At 39.1% G+C, this 18,201-nt stretch overlaps 1 protein-coding gene across 3 annotated transcripts; it reads right to left on the reverse strand.

Moving 5' to 3' along the window:
- Positions 1 to 1,050: 1,050 nt before the first annotated feature.
- Positions 1,051 to 11,141, reverse strand: LOC120729020. Of its 3 annotated transcripts, XM_040024381.1 has the most exons (8): positions 9,205 to 11,141; positions 6,470 to 8,236; positions 5,906 to 5,995; positions 5,399 to 5,482; positions 5,149 to 5,313; positions 4,822 to 4,995; positions 4,488 to 4,579; positions 1,051 to 3,045 (listed from the first exon to the last, which is right to left on the reverse strand). In XM_040024381.1, the coding sequence occupies exons 1-8, from the start codon at positions 9,253 to 9,255 to the stop codon at positions 2,841 to 2,843; spliced, it is 2,628 nt and encodes an 875-aa protein (XP_039880315.1). In that variant the 5' UTR covers positions 9,256 to 11,141; the 3' UTR covers positions 1,051 to 2,840. The 3 variants fall into 3 exon arrangements, with proteins under 3 accessions (XP_039880315.1, XP_039880316.1, XP_039880317.1); XM_040024382.1 differs by lacking the exon at positions 5,906 to 5,995; XM_040024383.1 differs by having other exon boundaries at positions 6,470 to 11,141.
- Positions 11,142 to 18,201: the final 7,060 nt, after the last annotated feature.

Below are 18,201 nucleotides of genomic sequence, written 5' to 3' on the forward strand. Positions count from 1 at the left end.
GAAAATGGTCAGGTGTGAGGACTGGACTGAAAATGAGTGAGAAAGCATTTAAATATTTAAGCTACCAGGTGAAACATGTGTTTATGATCAATAAAGTTGGATTCTACTTACCTTGGTAGTATGGAGGTAAAGTGTATTAAATAAGCATTTCAACCTTAAATGACCTCCTTGGATGAAGATTTGTTAACCTTTCAACCCTCTTACCATCAACAAGTTCTTGAATTCACTAGCTTTGTCGGGCTACTGCACAAGGACAACTGCAGGGTGCTAAACCAAGGAAAGGATCTTTAGATCACATCTCCAGAAGAGTGCATTTCACACAGACCTGAACATGTGTCAATTAGGCAAATCAATTTCTTAACCCACTGTGATGAAAGCTGTCCTGTTTATAAACCATTTCTTCCCAAGTAGCTGATTTGACTCTTAGTAAACATGGGTGCAGATTTATGGATCATTTGTAATACTTTTTAAAGACTGGAACTGTGTCTTTGAAAATGTGTAGTGTGAGGTAAAATTCATGCAATCCATTTATCTTGAGTTTAAATGGAAATCTGTTTCTTCTGGGTTACCCCTGATGCCCAGCAGGAGGCAGTACAAACTCTACTAAGTACATGTGCCTAACTTAAATCTTTATTATAAAACTGATGGGACTGGATGTAGCAGGAATTAAAAAAGACAATTTTTAAGATAACTTTTCCTTTGTCACAGTAGAAAAAGTGTAGTGTATTAGACATTTTCCCAACAAACAAAAGCTCCCCAGTTCAGTTCTGAGACATAAATCCTTTTGGAGTTAAGTCAGGAAGAAAATCCAGCATGATATTCATGGTCAAATATGCAGACAAGGCGCCCTCTTGCAAATAAAGAAGCAGAGTAAAGTAGTTTCTAGAAAAGCACAGATGGAATTAATAATTCTCGGTTCCAGTAAGCTCTGAACTTGGTTATGCAAGACCTCCTCTGAGACACAACCATCAGCAATATACCCAAGCTACTGTTTTGGCATGTCAAAATGGCCCATTTTACAGTTAAAAGATGTAATCAGATACAACACTGCACATTTGTAGATTTTTATTCTCAGCTATAGATACACTGCAGCCATTTTCTTTTCTGCATTTTTGACTTTTGATACAGTAATACATGCCTTTATAGATATTTATTTATATATGCATTGTATATGTATATAACGGGTCATCATCACAGAGAAGGGATGCTGAGTCTTCAAATTAAAAGCATATCTGTCACAGTGAATCTCCACTAATTTGCATTTTTTTCTCTAAATCACAAAATAAACAGTGAGAGTGAGAGTAAATACATTGCATGTTGTAAATACAAACAGTAGCGATGCTCCGAGCTGTGGATAATCATATATTTAAGCTCTCAACCTGCTTTGTTACAGCAATCCCTCCACAATGAGACTATTCCTGTGGCTGATATATTCTGTACCTTGTATTGCAGTGCACAGAAAGCATGGAGGTTTCCTCTTCTGACATTCAGGAGTGCAAATGCTAATTGTGTAAAATAAACATTTCTTTTCTTTGCTGACAGAAACTGCTACACATCCTTTAACTACACACGCCGAATCATTCACTCACACACATAACACAAAACCGCCTTTATCTACTTCAACAATCGGATTCAAAAGATAAACTAACAAATCTTTACATAAATAAAACACTGAGTGTATCATCATCTTACCACAAATGTAATATTAGAAAACTGGGATTATTTCATTTCCCAGTGCCAAATCCTGAGGGGCTGAATTATTAAATTAAATAACTTCTCTACACGAAAATGAAAATGAAAAAACAAACAAACAAACAAACAAACATCAGCAAACAAGTTAAAATCAACTACAGAAACTTTTGACCAGCGTTCAGTGTGGTATTTAACTCATCAAATGCACAGACAAAATCAAACCTAAAGCACGTACAGTCACACGTGCACTCATCACATCCATACTTTAAAAGAGGAGGTCAACAATGTTTAGTTGAAACATAATAATAAAGAATGAAAGACACACACACACACACACACACAAGGTAAAGAAAAGCAGAAGGGCAATCCACACAACAACAAAGCAGTCAAAGCTAGGATCAAACTGACAGATGTTGATTAGTCATGCCTGTTAAGTTCACATGAGTGATTATTCATTCCTAGGCTACAGATGTCAGTAATGTTGAGATTAAATAGAATATATAATTCCCAAAGACAGAGTACACATAGTCAACACGAAACACAACAGCAGCAGTTAAATTCAGTGTCAGTACAGTCTGATTTTCTGTTTGTGACATCTTGACCATCTGAATCAAAAAAGCAGAGGCTAGTACAGTGAGTGAGAAGTTGTTTTTTTTCATAAAGGATTATCTGTGAAAGTTGTGAGAGGCAGTGCAATGTGAAATATCGTCTTTCAGTCCAAGCACCTACTCCAAGAGCAGTACCAGTGTTTTTAAGTAAAATGTACTTCTGGAGGTTTGTGAGTTATTTGATGGGGATAGTGTCGCTCTGTTTTCTTTGAGTGTTCTGTTGCTCTACCACAGGATAAGACAAACCTATCAGACAACTTGAATCAGAAAGTAAAACAATCAGGAGATCAACAAAAGGCTTTCTTTGGTCACAAAAGGCAAAAAAATAAAAAAATAAAATAAAGAAACTCAGAAGTACTTTAAAACCACACAGGGAAAAAACTCCAAATCAAGAACTAAAGATCATCTTCCAGGTCCTAAAGGGGAAGACTGTGGTAGCTTTGAGGTGTGTTTGTGCACACTAGGATTGCATGTGACTAATGCATAGGACTAGCAGGGATTTTAGCATGGGCACAACGAGGGAGTTGGGCAGAGTGTTACTCAATCATTTACTCCTCCTTCCTCATCGTCATTGTTCTTTTCTTCTTCGTAGTAGCGGTGAAAGAGCTGGTGGAGATGCTGTTGGAGATCACGGGTTTTCGATCCTTTTCTGGGGTGGTCCACTTTCTCTTGAATGACCTGTTTGCGCTGCCCAGCTCCCTCAACCACTGTTCGTGTGAGAGTGCAACCTTTACGCAGATGGGCCCTGGACAGGTAGCAAGAGGCAGGGAGGGGAAATAGATAAAGAAAGATAAATATCTTTGAAAAAATTCACCTGTGGAAAATAAAGTAAAGGAAGAGCTATAGTTACAGATATGTTATAGGAGAAAAAAAACCCCCACACAGATTAGACCGTGTAAATCCAACATTACATTTTTGGATTTACACAGTTGAATTGAATTCAGATTTACTTATAAAGTGCCAAATCCCAACAACGATCACCTCAGGACACTTGATACTGTAAAGTAAAGACCCTATAGTATTCTGGAGAAAACCCCAATAATCAAGTGACTCTATATCACCCACATGGGGGACGAAATGTGAAAGCTTTTTTAGAAACTCTAGAAACCACAAATAAACCTGCCGTCTGAAAGCAGAAGTGCTCTGTTGGGATAATATAAAACTGTCTGATGACGGTATGATGAAGCCTGATTACTCAGGATTTTGTATGTAAAGAGAAGGACTTTAAATTCAGTTGTGGACAGTGAGCCTGAGAAGCAGTTATGGGAGAAATTGATCTCTCTTTCTCATCTCTATTAATACTCGCTGCACACATGCACAGCAACTTCATGGTCTTGATGCATGCTCGATCGTCCAGGTAAGGAAATCCCCACTACTTGATTCTGTTCATCTGGACCTGAAATCACTATGACTAGATGAAAGAAATCAATTTTTTGTGAGCAACTTCATAGCTATTTTCTTAGTGGAGAATACTTAAGATTGTGTTGCAAAACTCATACTGTTAAGGCTGAAAACATGTCGTCCCCTGCGTGGAACCTGAATTCAGGTTCCTCAAACCAAGGAATTTCTTTTGAGCCAGTTTTTCCTGAATTAAACTTGTTTGTAAAATACCACCATTAGGAAACCTACGGAATTCTACTCAAAACTCATTTGTGTCAAAATGTATCTTTTTCCTTTTCATTTTTGTGTCTTTTGCTTGAATATTTAAGGCTATTCAACTTCTATACTACTCAAAAACTTGCACAACTCTGTTGCTTGTGAAGCTCGCACACAAGAATTTCACTCACATGTGCTGTACCAATGTACCTGCACATGTGATGTGACAATAAAAGTGATTTGATTTGATTTGATTTGAAAAGCAGCAACACAAAGTAATCACTAAAACTATGATTTACTAAAAACAACTAAATAGTGCATGAATAATAATTTTAATGTAGTGCACGGGACAACATTTTCTTACAGTTGTTCACAAGAGTTAAAAAATTATAAACTCACATCTCACTGGTTTATTTACACGTTTGACTTTTAGAATTGATTAAGAATACAAAAAATTTGTTTGCCAGCACAAATGAACATGCGCAAACATTAGTCAATAATAGTAAGCTTCACACACACACACACACACACACACACACACACACACACACACACACACACACACACACACGTGCACTCCAGTAGGCACACCTCCTGACCACTGTTCCATCCTCTTTGATAGTCTCTCTTTCTACCACCAGAGGGAGCTCTGTTCCGCTAAAACCACTCAAATAACCGAATGCCTGGTGGCATGAAAAGCAGAGAACACAGTCTTAATTCAAAGTGATTAAATAATAAAAAACATACATTTGAAACTCGAAACATCTTCACAATGTGCTTTTTAAACCTTAGGTTTAAAAAAATAATGTTTATTATTATTTTTTTAAACCTAAGGTGCTAAGACATGAAGAATGTTGATGTATAAGTATTATGTTAATATGTGGTTATGTGGTTGGGGAATAACGGTGACAAAGTGTTTAAAAACCTTCTTGAAGTCGTCCTGGGCTGTAGGCAGATCAGAGGTCAAAGACTGATCACCATGGTGTGTCACTGTCCTTTCACCCTCCAACACGGTTGTCCTTTCCGTGTGACTGATCTTGCGGCCATCAGTCGTCTCCTGCCTTGATGATGACGAATGCTCACGTTCGGTAAAAGTCACCTAGGTCAGAAAGTTTATTTAGCTGTACTTTTTATATATAATTTCAGTATAGATGTTACACCTTCCATTTTTTGGTAAAAAACAAAACAAAAAACAACCCCAAAACAAAACAGAACAAAACACTATGAAGAAGGACATCTGCAACGAACATACCTCTGTGTGGTCTCCCTCACTTTTCACGACTGTCCGCTTCACAACCTTAGAGTAGCCATCTCCCTCCGCTGCAGGGACAAACCCCTGAGGAGCTCCTTCTAAGGTCGTCTCTTCATGCTCCGCACCATCCGCGGAAACACACTTACGTATAATTTTACGGGTAACCTGAGCAAGATAATGCATTTAACGTCTATATATAGGATTAACTTTCGAAGCTGCATATAATGCATATAGTGCATTTTTTCTCCACCTTTTTGACAACTATGTGTCCATTTTCATCCTTGTACCTTTCTTCTGACACCGACTGGGCAGGGAGGTCTGGCATTTCATCAGCCTATGAGGAAAACAAGACAACTAATAATCAGACAGGCTCATTTGGGTCAGTGAAATATTCACTTCTTTAACTGACAAATTAGTGCAACTGTATGTTCGAGTATAATAATGCACACAACTTTTAAGCAGTAATTCAGTGAGAAAACAGAGACTTCGGGACACAGGAAACAAACTTGCATTTTCAGATGTATTTTGTTAAATAAACCAAGAAAAAAAAGTGCTCACAGCAGCACAAAACTCTCAGGTTAGGCTCATACATGTTAATCGAGGGGTGTGTTATCTAATTTGAACCCATTTTCATCCTTTCTGTTAAGACTTAAGGTTGTTAGAAAATAAACATTTGTAACTTGACAGTGAAAGTTTTTAGCTTTCATTTAGTTGCCACACTGGTTTAAAACGTCATCAGTCATGCTAAATCAGATACCTGAATGACAACTCTTCTTTGTACTATTCTGGCAGTCAAAAATTCATCATCTGAACTTTCTGACATTGATCCAAGCTCAGCGTTGATCTCCTGACCAAGCAACACAAATCCATTGACATTTAATAATGAATGACAGCATGAATGCTAGGTTTGCAGGAAAGCAAGCAAGAAGCAGAGTGATATGTTGCACTTTCAGATGATTGCATGTCGTTTTGTACATTACACTGAAAGTACAACATGGCAGTCTATAATTAAACAAAAAAAGAAAATACACCATGCTCTTACCTAGATGACAATAAATGTGCCTACTGATGAAAAAAAAAGTAACTCATGTTATCACTGTGAGTGATCCTACTAGTTACAGGCAGCAAAGTGACATGCTAAGTTAGGATTAGTCAAATGTGAAATCAAAACAAATTAAGGGTTAGAAGGAGTTTTAGCTCCCATTCACGTGGCTACAGGGTTACCAGCAGTCATTCCTCTCTGAAGCAAATATAGTCATTTGGCCAAGCTCAGCTCTGGGGAAAACACTTGCAGGGTTTTTTTTACCAACTCTCATCTTACCCTTGTCAGAGATTTATCAGTATCATGATATGCTGCAGTTTCACAGACAGGTGGTGGTTGTGAAGTCTCACACAAGGTGAATTCTTCATCTGATGTTTCTTGCATTTCTTCTCTCTTTACATCTACATGATAAAGAGGCTCATGGACAAAAGAAGCGTCTTCGTAATCTTCACTTCCAGAAGACAACAGTACTTTTTGATTCAACTTTTCCTGCACTCTAGAGGGATCCTGGGCTTGATCTCCACTTGACCTAGCTCTTGTCTCAGATTCATCGGGATCAGGCTCTGAGAAATCGGATGAACCCTGTTTGCAGTCAAAGTAAGGCTCTGGGTCAGAATATTCATTGGTTGGACTGTCTGCACCACTATGCACTATAGGACTGTATCCTGAAGGTATCTGAGTATAGGTAGATGAAATAGAGGAGGCCTCTGCATAGCCAGGTGGCAAGCTGTACTCTTCATCAGAGGCTGAAGAAGAATCAGTTTTGGGTTTGACTGAAGAAGACTCAGAGTCAAAACATTCATCGTCTACTGAAGTCAGAGATCCTTCTGAATGATGTTCACTGGTCCTGTCCTCATCTGAAGATATTTTTAAGTTCCTTGATGAGGAATTGGGCACCAGTTCTTCAAAGCTGAAATTTCTTGCAGATATCACTGTCTCAGGAGTCAAATCAGAAAGAGACTGTGAAGACAAATCTTCATTATGTATACTGTCAACAGAGTTTTCTGCCCATAACTGAAGTCTATCTGGGATAGTCTGTGATTCCTCTGTCACACCTTTAAAGTCATTAGATGGCATAGCTAATTCATGTGCTTCTTGACTCTGAAGAATGTCAGTTGTAGCATCTTCCCAACAAATATCTTTCTCAGGTATGTCAGACTTGCTCTTTGTAGCAACTGAAGGAAATTTCTGAGTATTATTTAGACCATGTGTGCTTAACTGAAATGCATCCACATGAAAGCTTGGTTGTTCCATTTCTTCACAAAGTCTTTGGGAAGATTCTGGGCTCGAAAGGGATTCATTAGAGGACTCAGAACTGTCTTTATGAAGACCAGAGCTTGATGGTACACTTGTGACAAGTTTTGTTACATCGGGAATGACTGAGACCATTTCATGTTCAAGCTGAATGGATGTCTGGAAATGTGGATGCTCTGTAATGGGAATATCTGGGTTATCTACTGCAAGCTGTGCAGCAGATGATAGATTGACTTTTAGCATATCACTATATTCTGCAGGGCCGTGATCCTGAAGGAAAATATCTTGGAACTCATACATTTGGTTAACTGCAGGGATCTCGTTGGTGGATTCAGATGAATGTGGTTTAAGTGCCTCTGGTCTAAACTTAAGTTTCATCTCCTCCAGATCTGACAGAAGCTGGTCAAGCTGAGGGGACCCAGACCCTGGTGGTGTTGGTGTGGATTCTGAGGACATGACAGTTGCAGCATCTGGGCTATCTTGAGCTGTTTGAGAGACTGATTCTAGAGTCATGAAGCTTGGTTTAACTAAGCCATAATCTTCACTTGTGGGAGATGACATTTTGTCTTTTTCCTGTGGTGCACTAATTTGATTGTTCACTGTGGTGTCAAATTGTACTTTACTCAAGTCAAAGTTAGCTGGAATTGGTAATTCTAGTTTTTTAGTGAAAACTGTATTTGAATCACATGGTAAGGATGGGGATTCTGCTGGAAAGACCTGCCTCTGTCCTAAATCAAGATTTTTTTGTTGTGAATCTTGTGAAATATTTGTCTTGGAAGATGCAGGTGACACCTGAAAGAAATGGTACAATGAAGTGGGAATTAAAAATAAATATCATGGGTGGTTTTGTTGTTGATTTAAGGAAGACTCCAATGACGCATGCATTTTCCAAGATTTTTCAAGGACAAGTTGGTGTTTTAAATACAAGAACAGTGAGCAATATTTTAAATAATTAAGTTCACTTGTAGTGCACATGCATATAAAACAGAATTAACATATTAAGAAATATGTTAATACATGTATTTAACAAGCAGCATGAGGTTTAAAAAGCATGGCATGACCTATTAAGATGCCCATCGATATTTTTGAAATATTCTTCATAGCAGTACATAATTGACAAGACATTATATTACAACTATGATAGACTTGCAAAAATGAATAACAAAAGATTTGATTTACTGTGAAGATGAACATGCATAAGTATAGTATAAAGTCACTTCCATGTCATATAAAGTCAGCCATCCAGCAGTTTATAAAATTTGCTAGTGCATTTTGCTGAGCTGCATTACTGCAATAATAATAACACTGATTCGAAAAACCTGCCCAAATGACACAAGCATTATAAGGAAAGGTTACAAAAACACATCAGGTGAAAATTTGAATCAACGCAACCAACCCAAGGTGTTGCGCCCCTGCCAATACATTTGAGAAAGCAAAATGTGTGGGTTTTAAATGTAAAAATTCTTTGACGGAGGATGTACTTTCAAAGAGGAAGAAAAATATCAGCTGTGGCAAATTTAGAATTCTGTGTTTTTTAACTGAACAGCTAAATATTGCAAAAAATTTGCTGCAACTACAGTAAATAAAAAATACATTTCTATTGGTAATCTCTATTAGTTTTGCTTCAGAGAAAGGGCATTCCACCTGTTCTAATGCAAACATGCCATGGTCAGAGAGCCATTGCTTGTTATTGGGGGAAGCTACTACTTATAAAAATCAACACTGCATTCACTGATATGCAACAGCCTTTGCTGCCTTACCAATGCCATGGAAATTTTTCTCTTGAACTTGATCGTGGATTTTCTTTTCATGAGCTTTTCATGTACTTGGGAAGATCAGTCTTGGACATGTGATATTGTTGTGTCCATTTTTGTTCATACACAAGTTGTATTCACTTCAGGGATTCTTTTTTCCTTGAGGTTGTTCATTGGAAAGCCTCCTCCAGCCAGGTACCATGATGAAAACCACTGTTTTCTACAGATGGCTTGTGACTCAAATGATGAAAACTGGCTGCGATGTGTGGTTTATTGTGATCTAATATAGACTTTTTGGCATTTAGGCTTTATTAAAAAACAAACTGAAAAAAGGTTATTTATATCTTAGTAAAGAGTTATAGGTTCGTTTTCAGATGTTTCATTTTGTGTAGTCTTTGTTTCAAGATATGTATCTGTGACTGTAACTAATGTAGAGTGAAATCAGAAGTTTGTAATCTATTTGAATGCTCTTCTATTTTTTCTTCTTACTTGCCAAAACCAACAGCAACAGATCCTCTGTCTGAACTAGCCTGCATGCCAGATATACTTGGGCAAGATAGATAGTAACCCCAAGTTGCTCTTCGATGCATCCACTGGAGTGTGAATTTTAGACAGAAAGCAATTGCATAGAAAAAGAAAAAAAAGTGTTTGTATGAATGGGTGAATAAGGCAAGTTGTAGCGCTCCGAGTGCCTTGTCAGAGTAGAAAAGTGCTATATAAGAACCAGTCCATTTACTACTGCTTGAGCATAGGGCTTTGTCTGATTGTTGGGGAGTTTCACTCTAATCTGAATTTTAAATAATTTTAGTGATTGCAGGCAACAAATCATCAACAACTGACTGTGTACACCTTTTTTTGTACAGTGCACTTATGGGGGACCCGTAGGATTGAATATTAAACTCTAAAGTATAGAGTGTACAATACACATTGTATACAATACAAACTAGTGTATACAATCGATAATATGGTCATATCACATAAAAGAAAAATAGCAAAACATAAATAATTACAGTGTCTCTCCAGATTAGATAGATAGGTAATTTTATTATCTGAGCTGTGAATATACAATGTTATGCCTATAATGTCTATTCTCTGAAAGACAGAATTGAGTTGGTGGAAGACAGATGATCTGTGACAAAGCACAACACCTGTCAACTCCCTCTGGTGGCCCATCTGCACCATGTGATGACAATTCATTTGCTAACTTTTTATTTATCCAGGGAACATAGTGACAGATATAGCATTTCATTTCCTTTCTAAATTATTTGTTGCACCAAATATTATAATGTCTTAAAATCAGAGTCAAATACCTCAGCACTCCTGAACAAAACTGTTTTGACCAGATGGTGACCCTTTAATTTATAATTTATGTTGTCACGCCTCCATTTGAATGTGCCCCTACAGCATCAGATAGTAGAGTTACACCAGCAGAAATGCCTAACTAATGCAAAAGCTTTGTTTGGACAGAATAAAACAGATAAACAACTGGTCACACTGCATGCTGAGTATGGGCAGTAGGTCAGCCACAACATTGAAACTACCTGATATTTGGTAGACACCCAGCAAAACACCTATGGTCCACTTATGCATGCACATAGGATGTTACATGCAGGTTACACTATACAAGACTAGACCTTGACTAGACCTTACTCCAAAATGTGGCCTGTATTTCCAGCATTACAGCTTTAAGCCTGTGACAAAATCAGCAGACTTGAGCTTAATAAAACTTGACTAGCGTTAGGGGTGGGCGGTAGAAACGGTATATGATAGAAACAATATAAATTTGGCCAACGGTAGAGATTTTGACTTATACCGCTCTACCATGATAGCGCATGTTGACGGCGTCATCAAGCTGCGCCTGTTTTGGTCGAAAGCATTGCAGCAGCTGCAAACAACATCATTTGCAAATTATGCCGGGCGACAGTAATAGCAAAGAGACGAAGCACTTTTGGAATATGGGGAAAGCTAAAAACTGCGCTTCCTCCACTTCCGTACCATTGATTCAATAATGATGAATTCTCTCGCAGCTGTTCTATTCCCATGTTGTTGCAGTATATTAATGACTAACCTCGTATTGTGGATGGATTACCTCAGTTGTTCTCCTGACTGAAGTTTTGTCCGTTTATAGCATCCTGCCATGCAATTGCATTTGTCCCTAACCACCAGAAACCCTCACGTTAACTTTTATCGAGTGGAAAAAGGTTAGCGTTCATCCTTCAGCTGCACTGTGCTAATGTTATGCTAACATAGCTGTTTTGCTAGCGATCACGTAGCACATCATTATATACCAGTTAGTCCAACTTCAGTAACCCTACAAAAATCACTGCTGTTTAGTTTTCTGTCTGTTTTCATTTATGTTGGAAGTCATAGCAGACCTGTACATTTTAATTTTTCAGAAATCTCTCAGTCAGAACATGCTATATCATGTTTAAGTGGAAACTAGCGAGCTAACTTCCTGCTAACTTCTAACTCCATTAAATTTAATAAATTCTGTTTTCATGGATGCCTGGATGTTAAACTTAATTGTTACACCTGGTAAAGCAGCAACGCTGATTATTTTATTAAGGATGAAAGAATTTAGACAGTTTTTCGTTTGACTTTGGGACCTGAAGCAGACGGAGTTTTGGACCCAGATTACTCCGCGAGGCTCCTGACTACGACAGCCGTAATGCTCCGGCAATCCATCAAGCTGTGCGCCTTCATAGCTTACCAAAATCATACTAAAACATTTTTTGACAAATTTCTACGCGCCGTGTACCACATAAAATCGGTTCGAGGTCAGTAAGCACAACCAGAATTCAGACATAAGGCACACTGTCGATTTCTGAGAAAATGAAAGTATTTTATGCCTTATAGCGGGGGGTAGGCAACCTTTCTGATGATGAGTACCATCTAAAATTTCCTCAGAAGTCAATGTGCCATATGATTGCATAAGCAATAAATTTAATAACTCTATATTAACAGTTACACACTATATAGAACAACTTTATAGAATTATATTTGTTCGCAGATGTTTGCAGCTATCAGCGAATAGTTATCAGCTGTTTTGAAACAAAAAAAGACACTTTTTATCCATAACAAGAACTCCATAACAGCAAATGAACTGTACAACAGAAAATGCAAATGCTCTTTATGGTCTCCTCACAACAATGATAAGAAAAATAAACTGAGCCAATATGACATGTTTGTTAATACAGGGATACACATGTTAATGTGATCTCTGGTCTCCCACTCAGAGACACAGGTCTACGAGTGTCCAGCATGCAGACCGCTACCTGAGGACACTCTTCGTGTGAGAGAAAATCTGCTTACACAAATATGTAGAGCCAAATACTGTCAATAATGCCTCTGCAATGTTCTGAAGACAGTTAAACTTGTCAGGTAGGGATGTCCAGCAGGTGAAAATGCAAGCTCCATGAACACGCACAGCTATGGATTCCAGCTGCGTTCGTAGTTCTGCAAACTTTCACCCCCACAAAGTTGAGGTTTTCAGTTCAATCAGCTGCATTTCAATGTCGCATTAACTGGCATTAACTCAGCCAGTTAATGCGAGACAAATCCAGCTGCTCATTAAAGCCTTCTGGTTTGATCAGTCTCGAGTCTACGGATGCATCCGTGTATTTACGTGGTGCTGATGCTGCGCTGAGCGGATGGAAGGGCTGGTCAACATTAGGGAACATGAAAGGCTTGGTCAAACAAAGAAACAAACCCCCCTCAAAATTAGGGCTCAAAATACAACCACAAATGAGGAAATTTCAACATCGCTTGAAAAAACTGTCAGCTAGCAACGTCCCTCTCACCGGTAAGCTAAGTTATTTTTAGCCAATTACAAGTTGAATCTGGTAGTTGGGGTTGTTAGCTAAGATACCGTCATTAAGAAGCGGCACAACTAGTGTGTCTATGTGAGCTAATTTGTGATGTGCACCGCTGGCCCAGCCATTTATTTTTTAATGCACCTTCTCAGATTAACTCACTGCGTGTCGTGCCCAGGGCTGGACTGTGACAAAAGATCGGCCCGGGCATTTTGACTAGAGACCGGCCCACCAGGTATTAAAGATATAAAGCCTTTGAATGAAAAGAAATGCTGTGGTGACAGTGTCTTGTTGGTATATGTATGATTTCTATACATTTTACGTCAGATAAAAACTTTGGTTATAAGATTCAGATAATTATTTAATAAAAGCTAGACATTTTTAAATGAGAATAAGAAAGAAACATATTTCTTTGTGCCCCCCTTTCCCTGTTAATGCCCTACCTGGCCCCCTGGCAAAACTTTGCTAGACGATGTTGCTGTTTTCCTGTTTCCGCTGGTTTCCTGTTTCTGGTGCAAAGTGGGCGATAAACAAGCATAGCCGATCAGCTGATCATTGATCAGTTTCATGACTGAAGTAGCAACAGGAGAGGGAGGGGGAGAGAGTGAGAGAAGAAGAAACAGCTGTGCAGCGTAAAGACGCAGAAAAACTCCAGCTTTGTGTCTTTTTCCATTTTAGCTGAAGTACGGGACAAACTGTGTTCCTTTTCAGCTCAATACGAAACGCGTAATATTTTCTCTGAATATGGGATGATTTCGTTTTTTACGGGATGGTTGGCAACTCTACTAACTAACCTTATGAATAAAATAAAGTTCACTATCAGTAACATCATAGCACCCGCCCAGCTGTATAGAAACTCCGCCAGCTAGTACGCAGTACGGGTTATTGTAACTGACTGTAAAAAGTCAGCACAACGAAAATAAACTACACCTAAACTTGGTTTTTCTATGACCCAGATATACTGCAGGTCATAACGTCTTACCTGAAGTTCAGTTCACCTGACACTCGGACCAGCGGCTGCCTCGGGTCTCTCCTCCTGCCCCCCCTTTCCCTCATCCACCCGCTGGCCTCTGTGGAAGCTCCGCCATAGCCACCACCAAACAACTGAGTTATTTTTACACATCGACCAGTATCTGGCCAATCCACCACCTTTCATTGTTTATACCGTTACAAAAATAAATAAATAAATAATCGGCCCATAAAAACGAAAAATCACCCGGTATGCCAGATGGCCAGTCCAGATATGGTCGTGCCATCAGTTAACCCTTGGCACGCGTGCCCAGGGTTGTTGACCTCTGCCTTATAGTGTGTAAAGTATGTTATACAGAAGAAAAGAATATATCGCGATATATATCGTTACCGCACATGCTTCAAATTATACCATGATATGGATTTTAGGCCATATTGACCAGCCCTAACTGGCGTGGATAATCATTAAACATTACACATTAGGGAACATGAAAGGCTTGGTCAAACAAAGAAACAAACCCCCCTCAAAATTAGGGCTCAAAATACAACCACATTCACTAAAAAAGGCAACAGTTGAAAACACATAAGGGAACATTAAGCTCATTTTGAGTTAATCCCATGATCCTAGTAGTACCTAGCAGCCCTAGCAGTAACTAGTTGGCCTTACTTGCATTGAGGAAAAGAGCATAAGGACTAAGGAATAAAGGAATAAAGGATAAATAGAATATATGTGTAGGGGAATCACACAGTTTATCATAAATTAACTTCATAAGTCAAGATTACGGGTGTCTTCAGCATTGCAATAGAGATGCTTGAAGATCCTAACACAATAGTTGTTATGCAAAAAAAGATGACTGGTGACTGGTGAAATACTAGAGAAAAAAAACTGAACCATTCTAGTTACTATTGCGTCAGGATGTTTTTTTGTGATGTTCAACTGACTTGACTAAATAGGTGGATGGTTTAAGAAAATATAATATCACAACAAGGAAATTTTCCTTTATACATTGGATCAGAAAGATGTGACATTAGTTTGGGAAAACAAACTTTGTTTTGTATGCTAGAATCACTAACATATCTCATTTCATATGACTGTGATGGCAAGGAATGCAAAGAAGAAGTGTGTACCTGGGTATGGTTTTTATTAACTAATAGGTTTTGAGAAGATAGAGGTTCAAAATCTGATGAAAAAGCCTTGACTGAAGTTGATTTTTCTCTGAAAGCATGACTTGATTTTCGGGACGAAGTTGTGTCGCGTTCATTTTCTGGTGATGAAGGGCTATTATTTGATAAAGAATCGGGACCAAAATCAGATGAATGTGACTGAGAGGACACTGGTCTGATCTCATCAAACATAATTTCCAGACACAAATGAGAATCTTCCCAGTCTGAAAATGCTGATTCTGGTGTAACCGACCTTTGCCCTAACAATTCCGCATTACATTCATTATGGGGACACCTGAACTGAGGAACAGGTGAGTCTGGAGAGAGCGGCCTAAATTCACCTTCAGACTCCAGCGATTCAGGAGACTGTGGCCTTAATTCCGCCACCCACTCGTCTAGAAGATAAAGGGTATGTTCTGTATCAGATGCTTCTGATAGAGAAGACGCAGAAGGCATAGTTCTCAAGTCACTACTTTGGAAGTCAAATAAAGTGTCACATTCGTTGTCATGTGTAAAGCCTCGCACAACCTGTGCATAGGTCAAAGTTCTTGAAGCAGGCAGCAAAGGCGATGATTTTACAGTAAGAGCTGAGTGTTTAACTTCAACATTTAAAGAGTAGGAATCTGGTGAATCTGGTCTGTTGTCTTCAAACATTTGTGCAAGACAAGATTCTAAATCATCATTATCGGACATTGTTGAAAGAGGTGACGTGGGCCTATTTTCAGAATATTGCAAGTAGTAGTTACAATGTTGACTGATTGTTGGACTTAACGTCATGGAAGAAGAATAAGGACATTGATGAACTGACACCACAGATTCTGGGGAGGATGCTCTAATGTCTGCCAGCCAACTGTTCAAGAGTGAAAAGTCCAAACCAGGAGACACAAACTCTGGAGACAATGCTCTATTATCTGACAACAGATCCAGACTAAAATCAGATGAATGTGACTGAGAGGACACTGGTCTGATCTCATCAAACATAATTTCCAGACACAAATGAGAATCTTCCCAGTCCGAAAATGCTGATTCTGGTGTAACCGACCTTTGCCCTAACAATTCCGCATTACATTCATTATGAGGACATCTGAACTGAGGAACAGGTGAGTCCGGAGAGAGCGGCCTAAATTCACCTTCAGACTCCAGCGATTCAGGAGACTGAGGCCTTAATTCCGCCACCCACTCGTCTAGAAGATAAAGGGTATGTTCTGTATCAGATGCTTCTGATGGCGAAGATGCAGAAGGCATAGTTCTCAAGTCACTACTTTGGAAGTCAAATAAAGTGTCACATTCGTTGTCATGTGTAAAGCCTCGCACAACCTGTGCATAGGTCAAAGTTCTTGAAGCAGGCAGCAAAGGCGATGATTTTACAGTAAGAGCTGAGTGTTTAACTTCAACATTTGAAAAGTAGGAATCTGGTGAATCTGGTCTGTTGTCTTCAAACATTTGTGCAAGACAAGATTCTAAATCATCATTATCGGACATTGTTGAAAGAGGTGACGTGGGCCTATTTTCAGAATATTGCAAGTAGTAGTTACAATGTTGACTGATTGTTGGACTTAACATCATGGAAGAAGAATGAGGACATTGATGAACTGACACCACAGATTCTGGGGAGGATGCTCTAAAGTCTGCCAGCCAACTGTTCAAGAGTGAAAAGTCCAAACCAGGAGACACAAACTCTGGAGACAACGCTCTATTATCTGACAACAGATCCAGACTAAAATCAGATGAATGTGACTGAGAGGACACTGGTCTGATCTCATCAAACATAATTTCCAGACACAAATGAGAATCTTCCCAGTCCGAAAATGCTGATTCTGGTGTAACCGACCTTTGCCCTAACAATTCCGCATTACATTCATTATGGGGACATCTGAACTGAGGAACAGGTGAGTCCGGAGAGAGCGGCCTAAATTCACCTTCAGACTCCAGCGATTCAGGAGACTGTGGCCTTAATTCCGCCACCCACTCGTCTAGAAGATAAAGGGTATGTTCTGTATCAGATGCTTCTGATGGCGAAGATGCAGAAGGCATAGTTCTCAAGTCACTACTTTGGAAGTCAAATAAAGTGTCACATTCGTTGTCATGTGTAAAGCCTCGCACAACCTGTGCATAGGTCAAAGTTCTTGAAGCAGGCAGCAAAGGCGATGATTTTACAGTAAGAGCTGAGTGTTTAACTTCAACATTTGAAGAGTAGGAATCTGGTGAATCTGGTCTGTTGTCTTCAAACATTTGTGCAAGACAAGATTCTAAATCAACATTATCGGACATTGTTGAAAGAGGTGACGTGGGCCTATTTTCAGAATATTGCAAGTAGTAGTTACAATGTTGACTGATTGTTGGACTTAACGTCATGGAAGAAGAATGAGGACATTGATGAACTGACACCACAGATTCTGGGGAGGATGCTCTAAAGTCTGCCAGCCAACTGTTCAAGAGTGAAAAGTCCAAACCAGGAGACACAAACTCTGGAGACAATGCTTTATTATCTGACAACAGATCCAGACTAAAATCAGATGAATGTGACTGAGAGGACACTGGTCTGATCTCATCAAACATAATTTCCAGACACAAATGAGAATCTTCCCAGTCCGAAAATGCTGATTCTGGTGTAACCGACCTTTGCCCTAACAATTCCGCATTACATTCATTATGAGGACATCTGAACTGAGGAACAGTTGAGTCCGGAGAGAGTGGCCTAAATTCACCTTCAGACTCCAGCGATTCAGGAGACTGTGGCCTTAATTCCGCCACCCACTCGTCTAGAAGATAAAGGGTATGTTCTGTATCAGATGCTTCTGATGGCGAAGATGCAGAAGGCATAGTTCTCCAGTCACTACTTTGGAAGTCAAATAAAGTGTCACATTCGTTGTCATGTGTAAAGCCTCGCACAACCTGTGCATAGGTCAAAGTTCTTGAAGCAGGCAGCAAAGGCGATGATTTTACAGTAAGAGCTGAGTGTTTAACTTCAACATTTGAAAAGTAGGAATCTGGTGAATCTGGTCTGTTGTCTTCAAACATTTGTGCAAGACAAGATTCTAAATCATCATTATCGGAC

Source organism: Simochromis diagramma, unplaced genomic scaffold, assembly GCF_900408965.1.
Source record: "Simochromis diagramma unplaced genomic scaffold, fSimDia1.1 OVJJ01000302.1, whole genome shotgun sequence".
NCBI lineage: Eukaryota > Metazoa > Chordata > Actinopteri > Cichliformes > Cichlidae > Simochromis > Simochromis diagramma.

Excerpts from the sequence above, each read along its gene's own strand:
- LOC120729020 (XM_040024381.1), bottom strand. The coding sequence starts at position 9,255 with ATGAAAAGAAAATCCACGATCAAGTTCAAGAGAAAAATTTCCATGGCA. Across the intron at positions 8,237-9,204 it reads GAAAAATTTCCATGGCATTG|GTGTCACCTGCATCTTCCAA; the intron begins GTAAGGCAGCAA and ends CATTTCTTTCAG. Across the intron at positions 5,483-5,905 it reads AAAGAAGAGTTGTCATTCAG|GCTGATGAAATGCCAGACCT; the intron begins GTATCTGATTTA and ends TTTTCCTCATAG.